General features: G+C 40.2%; 1 protein-coding gene across 1 annotated transcript in view; it reads left to right on the top strand.

Annotated features, from left to right (window-relative positions):
* The first annotated feature begins 2,198 nt into the window (after positions 1-2,198).
* Positions 2,199-14,541, top strand: part of LOC103510101 — a 13,824-nt gene continuing 1,481 nt past the window's right edge. Inside the window, exons 1-8 of the mRNA XM_026824251.1 lie at positions 2,199-2,799; positions 5,488-5,683; positions 7,581-7,692; positions 9,232-9,418; positions 11,332-11,392; positions 11,462-11,573; positions 12,379-12,511; positions 14,066-14,184. Of these exons, the coding sequence (XP_026680052.1) occupies positions 2,645-2,799; positions 5,488-5,683; positions 7,581-7,692; positions 9,232-9,418; positions 11,332-11,392; positions 11,462-11,573; positions 12,379-12,511; positions 14,066-14,184 (1,075 nt within the window). The 5' untranslated portion in view covers positions 2,199-2,644. The remainder of the gene's footprint in view (positions 2,800-5,487; positions 5,684-7,580; positions 7,693-9,231; positions 9,419-11,331; positions 11,393-11,461; positions 11,574-12,378; positions 12,512-14,065; positions 14,185-14,541) is intronic.

Below are 14,541 nucleotides of genomic sequence, written 5' to 3' on the forward strand. Positions count from 1 at the left end.
CCTTGTAGAAGAAGTACCATCGCTTGTAGAAGGAGAGTACCTTGTAGAAGAAGTACCATCGCTTGTAGAAGGAGAGTACCTTGTAGAAGAAGTACCATGGCTTGTAGAAGAAGAGTACCTTGTAGAAGAAGTACCATGGCTTGTAGAAGGAGAGTACCTTGTAGAAGAAGTACCATGGCTTGTAGAAGGAGAGTACCTTGTAGAAGAAGTACCATGGCTTGTAGAAGGAGAGTACCTTGTAGAAGAAGTACCATGGCTTGTAGAAAAAGAAGACATATGCAGCAAAAAGTCTGCTTGAGCCAGCATAATGTAGGTAAGAATTCGAAGAGCACAAATGGCGAACATTACACCACGTCACATTTTGTACAGTGAAAATATTTCAAAAATAAGTAAGTGTCTCATTATTTAAAGCTAGATTCTAGATACTTATGTACATAATCTGTGGAACGCGAGAATGCAGGTGAATTAAATTTATGAACGCCTTCTAAATGTTGAGTTATGCAATGTGAAAGTAAAAAATATTTCAAAAATAAATAAGTGTCTCATTATTTAAATCTAGATTCTAGATATATGTACATAATCTGTGGAACGCGAGAATGCAGGTGAATTAAATTTATGAACGCCTTCTAAATGTTGAGTTATGCAATGTGAAAGTAAAAAAAAAATTCCATTATTTTCATTTCCATTCCATTATTTTCATTAACTCTATTATTTCAACACCAAAATCCATTTTTTCTATCTTTCAAAGGATATCCTATCTTATTAGAGGAAAAGATCATACAAAGTGATCATTTCAACAACCCCCAATCCCAATTAGTTGAAATAATCGAGGTTCTACTGTACTTGACTAGATCATGCTAATGAATAGAAGAGTGTTGACCATAGTACCGCTCCTCGTAGAAAATGAAGAAATTGAGCTGAGTATTTTTCCTATGATGGTCCATGGTCCACGGTTGCCGTTGTGGTCGCGCACACGTCCGAGTTAATAATTATAGTTTATTCAGGATTTTCACAAAACTAGGATGCAGTTCATAATAAATGCCTAGGTATATTTAGGTAGGTAAATAAGTCCGATAAGTAGGAATTATTTCCGATTAAATTTACAATGCCCGCACAGAAAATAAACAAACACCAGTGTAAACATTGATGACATTTTCAAATCAGCTGATTTCTGATAAGGGATTACCCTTTGACCTTGACTGAAATTCAACCACACCATGACTGTCTCGATGATTTTTATCACAAGAAACTATTGGCCTGAAATTTCAATTAGGCAATAGATTACAGGGTCCGAGATGCAACTGTTACGGATTTTCCGGCAGAGTGTAGCCTCCGTGGTTATCACACTAAGTTTGATAGCTGGAGGTCTCGGGTTCATTTCTCGGCGGCGTCGAAATTTCTTCGGCTCTTTGCTTGGAGTTCGTTTTGGACTCAGCCTCGTGAGGACAATATTGAGTACCTGGCTACTTAAATTGAGTTATGTAGTGGCGACATTTATCAGCACAAAAAGATTATTGAAATATGAAAATTGATTGCAAAGGGCACTTAGTTATACTATGATGGGTATAAATCACACCATGACTGTCTCGATGATTTTTATCACAAGAAACTATTGGCCTGGAATTTCAATTAGGCAAGAGATTACAGGGTCCGAAATGCAACTGTTACGGATTTTCCGGCAGAGTGTAGCCTCCGTGGTTATCACACTAAGTTTGATAGCTGGAGGTATCGGGTTCATTTCTCGGCGGGGTCGAATTTTCTTCGGCTCTTTGCTTGGAGTTCGTTTTGGACTCAGCCTCGTGAGGACAATATTGAGTAGTTACTTAGTGGCGACATTTATCAGCACAAAAAGATTATTGAAATATGAAAATTGATTGCAAAGGGCACTTAGTTATACTATGATGGGTATAAAATATAAACAAAAGTTTTGAAAAAGCTCAGATTTACCATGAAGAATTCAGGATATGATTTGATTAAACCGGCTTGCACAAGCCAGTTTTCAGTTTGTGCAAATGGCTTGAGCGTGTAAATCCACCTTAAAGATTGTAAGGAACCCTATACCCTAAAAGGTTGCAGTTAATGTTTTTTTTTTTTTTTTTTTTTTTTTTTTTTTGGGACACCCCACCTTTTTTTTTTTCCACACACAATTTTTTTTTTTTTTTTTTTTAGGGACACGCTACCTATGTTAGTTTGCACATGACACTTTACTGTTGACAATAGCACTCATTTATAGTGACATTTTATTTTCATTCACCCAAACAATTAACATACCTAATAAACAAATACTTCTAACTTCTAATGCCAGTTCTGATTCTGTTTTAATCTTAACCAACCCGGTAAAATTCTTTGAAACCCGGTTCACACGATCATTTAAAAAAATAAACTGTTCCTAAAATCTAAATAGTGTAAACTGTGCTTCACTCCTTATTATTAATAAATCATTAACAACGCGTGTTGTAAGGATTCTAATTTGTACAATCCTGTACTGAAATCAGATAAATGCGCCTTTATTGAATTTCAGTCCAGGATTTTCTCAGCCTATTTCAGTTCTGATTTCACAGGATAATTTCCCACAATGTAAACTTTACCTCAGACAAGAGTCACTTTACTAAACCCCGCGGCGTCGGGCTCGCAACTCGCGATCATGATGTCCGTCTGGATCTTCCTGCCTCTATGGTCCGCTGTGGCGGGCCAGTGTACTAGTCCGCCCGACCAAACCTTCCCCCAGAGCGAAGAGACCAGCGACTACGTCAACTCAGACGCGGTGTCTGCCTGGTCCGGGGACTCGCAAGATTCCTGGTGTTGGTGTCGGGCTCACAACTCGCGATCATGATGTCCGTCTGGATCTTCCTGCCTCTATGGTCCGCTGTGTCGGGTCAGTGCACTAGTCCACCCGACCAAACCTTCCCCCAGAGCGAAGAGACCAGTGACTACGTCAACTCAGACGCGGTGTCTGCCTGGTCCGGGGACTCGCAAGATTCCTGGTGTTGGCCGGACTCCCGGGGTCCCCCCACTACTATTCGGCTACCCGACGGACGACGGTTCTGGCCGAGTGACTCTCGCTCCGTGGTAGATCCTAGACTGTACGGGCATCATAAGGTGGACCTTCGTCACGTGGGCAAGTTCTACAAGCGACTCTGGGATGAATATCGGGACTACGAGGAGAAGAATGCCACCAGGGTAATAGAATAGAATATACCTTGTTTATCCTGCTGGGATAGGACCGAAAAGTCCCTTTACCCCCGCCCTCATGCCACGTGAGGTCAGGTGACGTGATGTGATAGTAGTGTATTTCTACCTTCCCTATCATTTGATATCCTGACTGTCTAATTTTTTACAAACGAATGGATGTGAGGGGTATTGTGAATAGGGAATAGGGTGTGTTGGCGAGTTGGCGTCATTCTGAGACACCAACATTAAACATTAATGCTATCAAATGACATATCATGCCTTTGGACTACAGAAGCAACCATTAAAGTTGGTGTCTCCAAATTACCCCAACAGACCAATCCCATGTAACTGCCATCACCAGTAAGAATGGTTTGGCTATTCTTGACTGGAATGTAACCTGTAGTAGGTATAACAATTTACCAATGAGAATCGGGCTTGAAAGTTATATAGGTCTAGGATGGGGAAGTCCGAATTGAGTCCCTGATCTGAATTATAGGTCACAGGTTTTCTTTGATTTCGAGTCGGGTATAACTGACCTAAAATATATCAGAGGTTCTCCACGAATCAAAAGTCCTAATTATCATAATCACATTGGTTAGCAAGATCTAATTGAAAATCTAATTCACAGGGTTATCGAATGAAAGCTATGGATTGTCTTCCATCCCATTATTTTCATTCTCTATTATTTCAACACCAAAATCCATTTTTTCTATCTTTCAAAGGATATCTATCCTATCTTATCAGAGGAAAAGATCATACAAAGTGATCATTTCAACAACCCCCGGTCCCAATTAGTTGAAATAATCGAGGTTCTACTGTACTTGACTAGATCATGCTAATGGATAGAAGAGTGTTGACCATAGTACCGCTCCTCGTAGAAAATGAAGAAATTGAGCTGAGTATTTTTCCCATGATGTTCGATGGTTTTGCTGAGGGTTCATGGTCCACGGTTGCCGTTGTGGTCGCGCACACGTCCGAGTTAATTATAGTTTATTAAGGATTTTCACAAAACTAGGATGCAGTTCATAATAAATGCCTAGGTATATTTAGGTAGGTAAATAAGTCCGATAAGTAGGAATTATTTCCGATTAAATTTACAATGCCCGCACAGAAAATAAACAAACACCAGTGTAAACATTGATGACATTTTCAAATCAGCTGATTTCTGATAAGGGATTACCCTTTGACCTTGACTGAAATTCAACCGCATCATGACTGTCTCGATGATTTTTATCACAAGAAACTATTGGCCTGAAATTTCAATTAGGCAATAGATTACAGGGTCCGAGATGCAACTGTTACGGATTTTCCGGCAGAGTGTAGCCTCCGTGGCTATCATACTAAGTTTGATAGCTGGAGGTCTCGGGTTCATTTCTCGGCGGGGTCGAAATTTCTTCGGCTCTTTGCTTGGAGTTCGTTTTGGACTCAGCCTCGTGAGGACAATATTGAGTACCTGGCTACTTAAATTGAGTTATGTAGTGGCGACATTTATCAGCACAAAAAGATTATTGAAATATGAAAATTGATTGCAAAGGGCACTTAGTTATACTATGATGGGTATAAAATATATTTGATTTTACTTTCATGTAATGATTTAAAATCAAGACTAGAGCCCGTTCTCCCTTTATTCCCAATATAATGTTTAAGTCACCCATCCATTTATTGGCCTTCCTCGGCGTAGCTTAACATAGGTGACGCTAAAACCGGTCTTAAATTATCGACTGAAGTGTTATCTAAAACTTTCTTGCTTTGAGTTAATACATAGGTCGTCGCGACAAATTTCAAGATCAGAGCTCATTTGTGTGAGAAAATGTGAAAAAACCACCAAAACCCATTTTTTTGGTTTTTTGGCTTTATGGTTTTATGGACCATTTTCGTGTTCCTGGTAAAAAGACCTTCAATTTGATATATAGGTCGACTAGGTTTGGATAAGTCCTTCTATGGGTAATAGAATAGAATATACCTTGTTTATCCTGCTGGGATAGGACCGAAAAGTCCCTTTACCCCCGCCCTCATGCCACGTGACTTGCTTATTACCTTGTTTATCCTGCTGGGATAGGACCGAAAAGTCCCTTTACCCCCGCCCTCATGCCACGTGAGGTCAGGTGACGTGATGTGATAGTAGTGTATTTCTACCTTCCCTATCATTTGATATCCTGACTGTCTAATTTTTTACAAACGAATGGATGTGAGGGGTATTGTGAATAGGGAATAGGGTGTGTTGGCGAGTTGGCGTCATTCTGAGACACCAACATTAAACATTAATGCTATCAAATGACATATCATGCCTTTGGACTACAGAAACAACCATTAATGGTGTTGGCCGGACTCCCGGGGTCCCCCCACTACTATTCGGCTACCCGACGGACGACGGTTCTGGCCGAGTGACTCTCGCTCCGTGGTAGATCCTAGACTGTACGGGCATCATAAGGTGGACCTGCGTCACGTAGGCAAGTTCTACAAGCGACTCTGGGATGAATATCGGGACTACGAGGAGAAGAATGCCACCAGGGTAATAGAAAAGAATAAGACCTTGTTTATCCTGCTGGGATAGGACTGAAAAGTCCCTTTACCCCCCGCAGTCTGACCAAGGTCTTAGATTATATTTTGACATATTATGGGGGAATACATTTTAAAAATACCTTACAAAAACATTTTACAAATACAAAGACCAGGCTCTCAAGGGAGAAACACGGCTATCACGTCACGTGAACTCATGGGGAGTCAAAAAGATGTGGTTCAAAGTTCTTCCATAATACAATAGTGGGTGATTTCGTTCATGATGACAGCCACACTGGCCCTCATATCACGTGAGGTCAGGTGACGTGATAGTAGTGTGTTTCTACCTTCCCTATCATTTGATATCCTGACTGTCTAATTTTTTACAAAGGAATGGAAGTGAGGGGTATTGTGAATATATAGGGTGTGTTGGGGTCATTCTGAGACACCAACATTAAACATTAATGCTATCAAATGACATATCATGCCTTTGGACTACAGAAGCAACCATTAAAGTTGGTGTGGTGGTTTTCCTCAATATCTCCCACAGGTCCGGTCGTCTTCGTTGAAGCAGGCGGAGAAATCGCTTGCTATACTTGGTGGTCCGTTTCAGATTGGTCGGGTCATGAGTTCTATTCTGACGGACGACGGTTCTGGCCGAGTGACTCTCGCTCCGTGGTAGATCCTAGACTGTACGGTCATCATAAGGTGGACCTTCGTCACGTGGGCAAGTTCTACAAGCGACTCTGGGATGAATATCGGGACTACGAGGAGAAGAATGCCACCATCGTCACGTGGGCAAGTTCTACAAGCGACTCTGGGATGAATATCGGGACTACGAGGAGAAGAATGCCACCATCACCACCACCACTATAACAATTAATTAACCTCCATTCTATTTCTCCTCAGATACTATGCGACTCTAACCTACACCACCACCACTATAACAATAAATTAACCTGACCAAACTGCCATCGCCAGTAAGAATGGTTTGGCTATTCTTGACTGGAATGTAACCTGTAGTAGGTATAACAATTTACCAATGAGAATCGGGCTTGAAAGTTATATAGGTCTAGGATGGGGAAGTCCGAATTGAGTCCCTGATCTGAATTATAGGTCACAGGTTTTCTTTGATTTCGAGTCGGGTATAACTGACCTAAAATATATCAGAGGTTCTCCACGAATCAAAAGTCCTAATTATCAATATCACAAGACAACCATTAAAGTTGGTGTCTCCAAATTACCCCAACAGACCAATCCCATGTAACTGCCATCACCAGTAAGAATGGTTTGGCTATTCTTGACTGGAATGTAACCTGTAGTAGGTATAACAATTTACCAATGAGAATCGGGCTTGAAAGTTAGCCAGTAAGAATGGTTTGGCTATTCTTGACTGGAATGTAACCTGTAGTATAACAATTTACCAATGAGAATCGGGCTTGAAAGTTATATAGGTCTAGGATGGAGAAGTTCGAATTGAGTCCCTTATCTGAATTATAGGTCACAGGTTTTCTTTGATTTCGAGTCGGGTAGGTATAACTGACCTAAAATATATCAGAGGTTCTCCACGAATCAAAAGTCCTAATTATCAATATCACAAGTCCTAATTATCATAATCACATTGGTCAGCAAGATCTAATTGAAAATCTAATTCACAGGGTTATCGAATGAAAGCTATGGATTGTCATTATGATCTTCTTCAGCGCACGGATTTGTAATTATAGGTCACAGGTTTTCTTTGATTTCGAGTCGGGTATAAGTTGTATAACTGACCTAAAATATTTCAGAGGTTCTCCACGAATCAAAAGTCCTAATTATCATAATCACATATTCCTAATTATCATAATCACAAGTCCTAATTATCATAATCACATTGGTTAGCAAGATCTAATTGAAAATCTAATTCACAGGGTTATCGAATGAAAGCTATGGATTGTCATTATGATCTTCTTCAGCGCACGGATTTGTCAATAGCGGAGAAAGCTGAGCGATTTCATAAGGAGGTGGGCGATCTGTACAAAGGTAACAATATCAGGGATTCTAACTTTCAAAATTATACATATGAATCGTTCCCAAGAAGAACGGCCTATGCGATTTTTGCCACTTTTCAGGAGAGACATTTTAATACAGAGATGTGGAAATTTATCCCAGAATTATGTTTTCTTGCACATAGGCCCTTTTACATGAAACCTTTCACTTCTTACTGTACTTAGAGGGATATTATAAAGAATATAAAGAAAAGTCTGTAAAGGATTCTGAATGTTAACAATGAACTTATTATTATTATTACTTTGCATGCAAAATTACAAGGACGGGACTTCTGAATTACTTAGTGAACTATTAGCATGCACTCATTGTTTAAATTTCAAAGTATCTCTGAAAGCAGGAAAGTACACTGTAATGTTACAAAACAAAATATTGGGTAATCGGTTGACTTCCTAATTAGACAGTCAAAAATCACGCTCAACAGGTGTATCGCACGGGTCACACGGAACTGAAAGGGGACACCCTGTCCTAAGGCAAAATCATTACACATAGGCCGTTATTCTTCTGAAATTTTACTCAAATCTTCACGAAGTTGGTCGAAAAAAAACGACTTCCGATTTTCTCCCCCCAAAACTGATTAGTGCATTGAAACAAGGAGATTACAGAGGCCCCAACTAAAAAATAAAAAAAAAAATCGAAAATTTTCACATAGGCCGTTCTTCTTGGGAACGATTCATATGTAGATCTCTACAAAGGTAACAATATGAAGGATTTTACCTTTGAAAATAATAAATAATTTCTGATTTTTACCATTTTTTTTTTTTGAAAATTATACATAGATCTCTACAAAGGTAACAATTTCAAGGTTTTTACCTTTGAAAATAATAAGTAATTTCTGATTTTTTTACCATTTTTTTAAGCCTATTTTTGTTCTTGGAACGGCTGGATTTCTCCTATTCTGTCCTTATCCTCTCTCAAACATCAAACCTCTTAAATATCCCCCTCTTAAGCTCTGTCCACACATAGTTGACGGCCGTCGATCGATGGCAATCGACGAGGTGAATCTATGTTCTCGAGGCAGTGTGGACGGTTTTCAGTCGACAAGCGACATCGATCGACTTTTGACCGGCTATCTGTAGACACAGCTTTAGTTTATTACCAGCCTAGTTAGCTGAGCTGGTAGCGCGTCTGCCTTGTAAGCGCTAGGCCGTGGGTTCGATTCCCGCCCGGGGCGGATTTTATCCTGATGGAATAATGTTCGTTCTAGGAACGGCTGACTTTCTCCTATCCTGTCTTCCGTCTCTCTTCGATTTCGGGACGATAAGACCATAACAGTTACAGTTCCCTCTGTCAAACCTCTTAAAAAAAAAAAAAAAAAGTTTATTACTTTCTTTTACCAAAGTAGGTACCTAATGAGAAAGTATTGCCACCAGTCCAAATTTTCAAAATCGGGAAATGGGTGGAGATACATATCTGTTTTAGGGTGTCCTGATGTGTCCAAAAAATTGTTTTTTATAGTTTCTAGCCCATGATCTGTACGTTTTGATTATTACTTTCTATTTTCTCATGATACAGCTGAGAGATTGAACAGGAGTGGCGAAAACATCCTGGATAAGCCTGGCGACGAAGAGAAGTTGGTGAACTTGATGGTGAAAGCTCTCAAGATCAATAGGAAATGGTATGGATGGCAATATACAAACCGGCCCTGGATCCCGCGAGCCTTCACCACGATGAACTGGGATATCAACGATATATACTCCAGGTGAGAAACGATATATATACTCCAGGTGGGAAACGATATATACTCCAGGTGAGAAACGATATATACTTCAGGTGAGAAACGATACATACTCCAGGTGAGAAACGATATACATACTCCAGGTGAAAAACGATATATACTCCAGGTGAGAAACGATATATATACTCCAGGTGGGAAACGATGCGTACTTCAGGTGAGAAACGATATATACTCCAGGTGAGAAACGATATATACTCCAGGTGAGAAACGATATATACTCCAGGTGAGAAACGATATATACTCCAGGTGAGAAACGATATATATTCCAGGTGAGAAACGACATATACTCCAGGTGAGAAACGATATATACTCCAGGTGAGAAACGATATATATTCCAGGTGAGAAACGATATATACTCCAGGTGAGAAACGATATATACTTCAGGTGAGAAACGATATATACTCCAGGTGAGAAACGATATATATTCCAGGTGAGAAACGATATATATTCCAGGTGAGAAACGATATATATTCCAGGTGAGAAACGATATATACTCCAGGTGAGAAACGATATATATTCCAGGTGATAATTTGTTGATCTGAAATGTATGAAAACCAACTTCTATGTTGATCATTTTAAATTTGTTGATCGTTCCAAATGATCAACTTATTTGATCAACATGATGTGACATTTTTTTACATCTTCCAGGTGAGAAACGATATATACTCCAGGTGAGAAACGATACATACTCCAGGTGGGAAACGATACATACTCCAGGTGGGAAACGATACATACTCCAAGTGAGAAACGATATATACTCCAGGTGAGAAACGATATATACTCCAGGTGAGAAACGATATATACTCCAGGTGAGAAACGATATTTACTCCAGGTGAGAAACGATATATACTCCAGGTGAGAAACGATACATACTCCAGGTGGGAAACGATAGGTACATACTCCAGGTGGGAAACGATACAGACTCCAAGTGAGAAACGATATATACTCCAGGTGAGAAACGATATATACTCCCACCCATAATCGAGTGAAATGAGTTCCTAGTTTTATCAAACCGTAACTCCCGTGAAACTCCATTTCTTTTCCCACAATATTTACTCCAGGTGAGAAACGACATGTACTCCAGGTGAGATCGAGTGAAATGAGTTCCTAGTTTTATCAAACCGTAACTCCCGTGAAACTCCATTTCTTTTCCCACAATATGTTAGCAGTACCTACCCATGGCACAAACGTATCAATCTTCCCAAAGCAGATATCTAAGGCCAACAACTCATTATCAGGTAGACCTGACAGGCACGGCTGAAAATGCTACCTTCGTTAAGTGTTGATTGTTGACAAATCAAGAGTGTCATTTAGTTCCCATTTGCTGCGCTCTACACTCTCATGTTAGAGCCGCGTGTTAGCTCCGAACGTTCTCGGAGTAGTCTCCAAGCATTCTCAGCGGTAATATTTCTGTTTCTCCCCAGGTCGTGATTATCTAGAGGAGGCATATGAGGCTTGGTCCCGCTTCACACATCCTAGAAAATTGATTGCAAAGGGCACTTGGTTATACTATGATGGGTATAAAATATAAACAAAAGTTTTGAAAAAGCTCTGATTTACCATGAAGAATTCAGGATACGATTTGATTAAACCGGCTTGCACAAGCCAGTTTTCAGTTTGTGCAAATGGCTTGAGCGTGTAAATCCACCAAAGATTGTAAGGAACCCTAGACCCTAAAAGGTTGCAGTTAATGTTTTTTTTTTTTTTTTTTTTTTTTTTTTTTTTTTGCACCCACACTCCATTTAAACAGAAATGAGTTTCCACTTCCACAGAAGTGAGCTGAATGTAAATCCAGCATACAGTTCTCAACATTTCCACACCACTTAACCGTTCCGTTTCCGTTTCAATTAATTAACCTTCATTCTATTTCTCCTCAGATACTATGCGACTCTAACCTACACCACCAAGTCAGATAAGGAATGGGATGAGATAGTGGAGGCGTTTGCTCGCACCCAGACAGAATTCACAACACTGCAGTCAGATAAGGAATGGGATGAGATAGTGGAGGCGTTTGGTCGCACCCAGACAGAATTCACAACACTGCTTCCATTAGATGTAGAATGGTGGCAGAGAGCATTTGAGTATAGCAGCAAACATCCCAACCTGACGAATGAGCCATGTGAGTCTATAGCTGCGTCCACACATAGTCGACGCCGTCGATCGACGAGGTGAAGATGTTGTCGAGGCAGTGTATGGTTTCAGTCGGCGTTGACTATGTTTTGACACAGCTTATGCCATCACATTTCAATTTAAACTTTTCTCGTCAGCCTTGTTAGCTTGGATGGTAGCGATTCTGCTTTGTAATCGTTAAGTCGCGGGTTCGATTCCTGCCCAAAGCGGATTTTATGTAGAGCGGATAAGGTTCGTTCTCGGAACGGCTGGCTTTCTCCTATCCTGTCATCCTTCCCTCTTCGCTTGGCTAACTTTGCTAAGTACATTTTATGAATTTAATGTGTAAGAAATGACAAGACGAGTGGTAAGGTTTGAACAGGAAAAGCTATGTGAAAAAAGAACATTTTATTGAGTCGACATGTAATTGAAAACTGGACTGGGAAAATCTAACAGTAGGTACCGATCGCAGTATTGATTGGTTGTCATGGATACAACAGTACAGACCCCAAAAAAGATTGGGAAAAGGTGCAGAAGAAGAACCCTACCTTATGGGAAAATCTAACAGTAGGTATCGATCGCAGTATTGATTGGTTGTCATGGATACAACAGTACAGACCCCAAAAAAGATTGGGAAAAGGTGCAGAAGAAGAACCGTACCTTCGTTAAGTGTTGATTGTTGACAAAATCAAGAGTGTAATTTAGTTCCCATTTGCTGAGCTCTACACTCTCATGTTAGAGCCGCGTGTTAGCTCCGAACGTGCTCGGAGTAGTCTCCAAGCATTCTCAGCGGTAATATTTCTGTTTCTCCTCAGGTCGTGATTATCTAGAGGAGGCATATGAGGCTTGGTCCCGCTTCACACATCCTACTACCGAGCATGTTTCGCATCGCACGATCAAGGAATATCAGAGCAACTTTTGTTGTCGATGGTGGGCTTCAAACCCGGGGCCTTTAATCCCCAAAATAACCATTCCATGTTAAAATTTTAACGCCAAAATTTGGGTATGGTTAAAAAGGAAATGACACTTGGTTGTAACCACCTTGTGGGAGGTCTCATGTATTGGACAGGGTCAAATAAAGTTCAATTCATTGATTTCATGAATATACCCTCGTTTTTTATCTCTTCTAAATCGGTATGTAGGTACCTAGGTAGGTACCATCTAATGGTCAGTAAACCGTAGAACTCACACAGAAAAACCCCCTCCTAGTAATCCCAATAGACTTGGTACCTTGGTAGGTAGGAAGTAATGAAGTTTCTTCTTCGACACCACAGCATATTTTTTGTGTAAAGCACATTGCATATATGCAAGTAGTTACCGGGCTCAACTTTATTCTCCATCTTTTAGATTAGACCCTGTTCCCACTTGCTGTGAGTTTCACCCGATTTTTTTTTCCGCATGTCCTACATGCAATGTAATTTAATGAGTGTTCCCATTACAAGTGAGAACGGGCTCCTATACGGAAGCAAAAAGATTGAAAGTTTTCCCATTTATAATAAGTAAAAGGGTCTCTCTCTGGGGCTTGATCTTTCCATACACAAACAGCCTAATCCGAGGCTTAGGTGTAGGGGCTGGACAGCCCTAAAGGATGAGTTAAGCTTCTATGGGGCTTGAGCTGAATAGTAATTAATATCCTCTACAACTACCTGAAAACGGCTACTTTCCCTGTCGCGTATAATATCTCTAGTAGCGCGGTCAAACTTTTTTGACTTGGCGGGGCGAAGCGCTACCGCGCTCCTTAATTATCTCCTATTGTCTCCCCTATTAATAAAAACTTTAATGGTAATTATAACGATATGATTATGACTATAGGGAATACATATGAATCCTGAGAGGGGAATGAGCTGATCCGTTATTTTTGGGTGTCAGGAAACCAACATTTTTGATACCCAAAGCTATATCCACACATAGTCCACGCCTACTTAAACCGTACCCTGCTTTGACAACATAGATTCACCTCATCGATCGACGGCGCGGCGTCGACTGGTTGTGGACACAGGTTTAGAGACAGAAAAGAAAAAAAATCATTATACACTGACGCGCAAAAATTCAGTACCTACAGCTTGAACTCGCGAACAGCACTTACAAGGCATCACACATTTTTTTGTTTGTTTGTTTGTTTGTTTGTTTACATATCAGCTGATTACAAAACAGGCCGGGGCTCGCTTGGCCCAAAGAGGAAAAGGTTCAAGTTGGCCCGCCCAGCAGGCCTGCTATACCCTCTTAAGCTAACTAGGCCGGTCACATGAATTTTTAGCTGCTACCAAAAACCGTTTAGATTTTTGAATATATCGAGGAAAAGCTGTCAGTCTATCAGAGTAGAGGAACAGAGATACACAAACTGTTCCGAATTTTCGCACTCGTGTGTAAGTACCTATATTTTGCTTTATCCTGTACCTACCTACTAAACTCTTGTTACTTTCTATTACCCTTACGTATAGGGGAACCTATACAAGGTAATGAGAAAGCATTGCAATCGATCCAATTTTTTTCTTGTTTCAGAACTACCCCCATAAACAGATATGAATTGAAAGATGTGGTGTTGGCCAGATATCGAAATACAACCACATACAGATACCCGCGAGCTGACTTCTTCTATGATACTTATGAGTCCGAGTATAGTAAGTAACCCAATCGAGTGCCTGGGTTCCGGAACTCTAATATTGAACTCTGTGTATCGGGAAGCTCGATACTATAATACATAATAGGTATATCACTCCAACAACATAAATCAAACAAGGGGAAGTAACGCCATAATGGAGTTCATTCAAACTTGTAGTACGTACAGTATGAACAGTATCACTTTTTCCACAGTGTAATATCTCCTTAGTTCAGTTGTTTAGTAAAATTGATCCGCCGCTCCAAACCCACAATCGAAGTCCTCAAGAAAATCAATCTAGTCAAATCAAATCAAATCAAATATTTTTATTGTGGTGATATACAAACATGTATGTACACAAATTTTTCCTAATGCTAAC

The sequence above is a fragment of the Diaphorina citri genome, unplaced genomic scaffold, assembly GCF_000475195.1.
Source record: "Diaphorina citri unplaced genomic scaffold, Diaci psyllid genome assembly version 1.1 scaffold560, whole genome shotgun sequence".
In the NCBI taxonomy this organism is placed as follows: Eukaryota; Metazoa; Arthropoda; class Insecta; order Hemiptera; family Psyllidae; genus Diaphorina; species Diaphorina citri.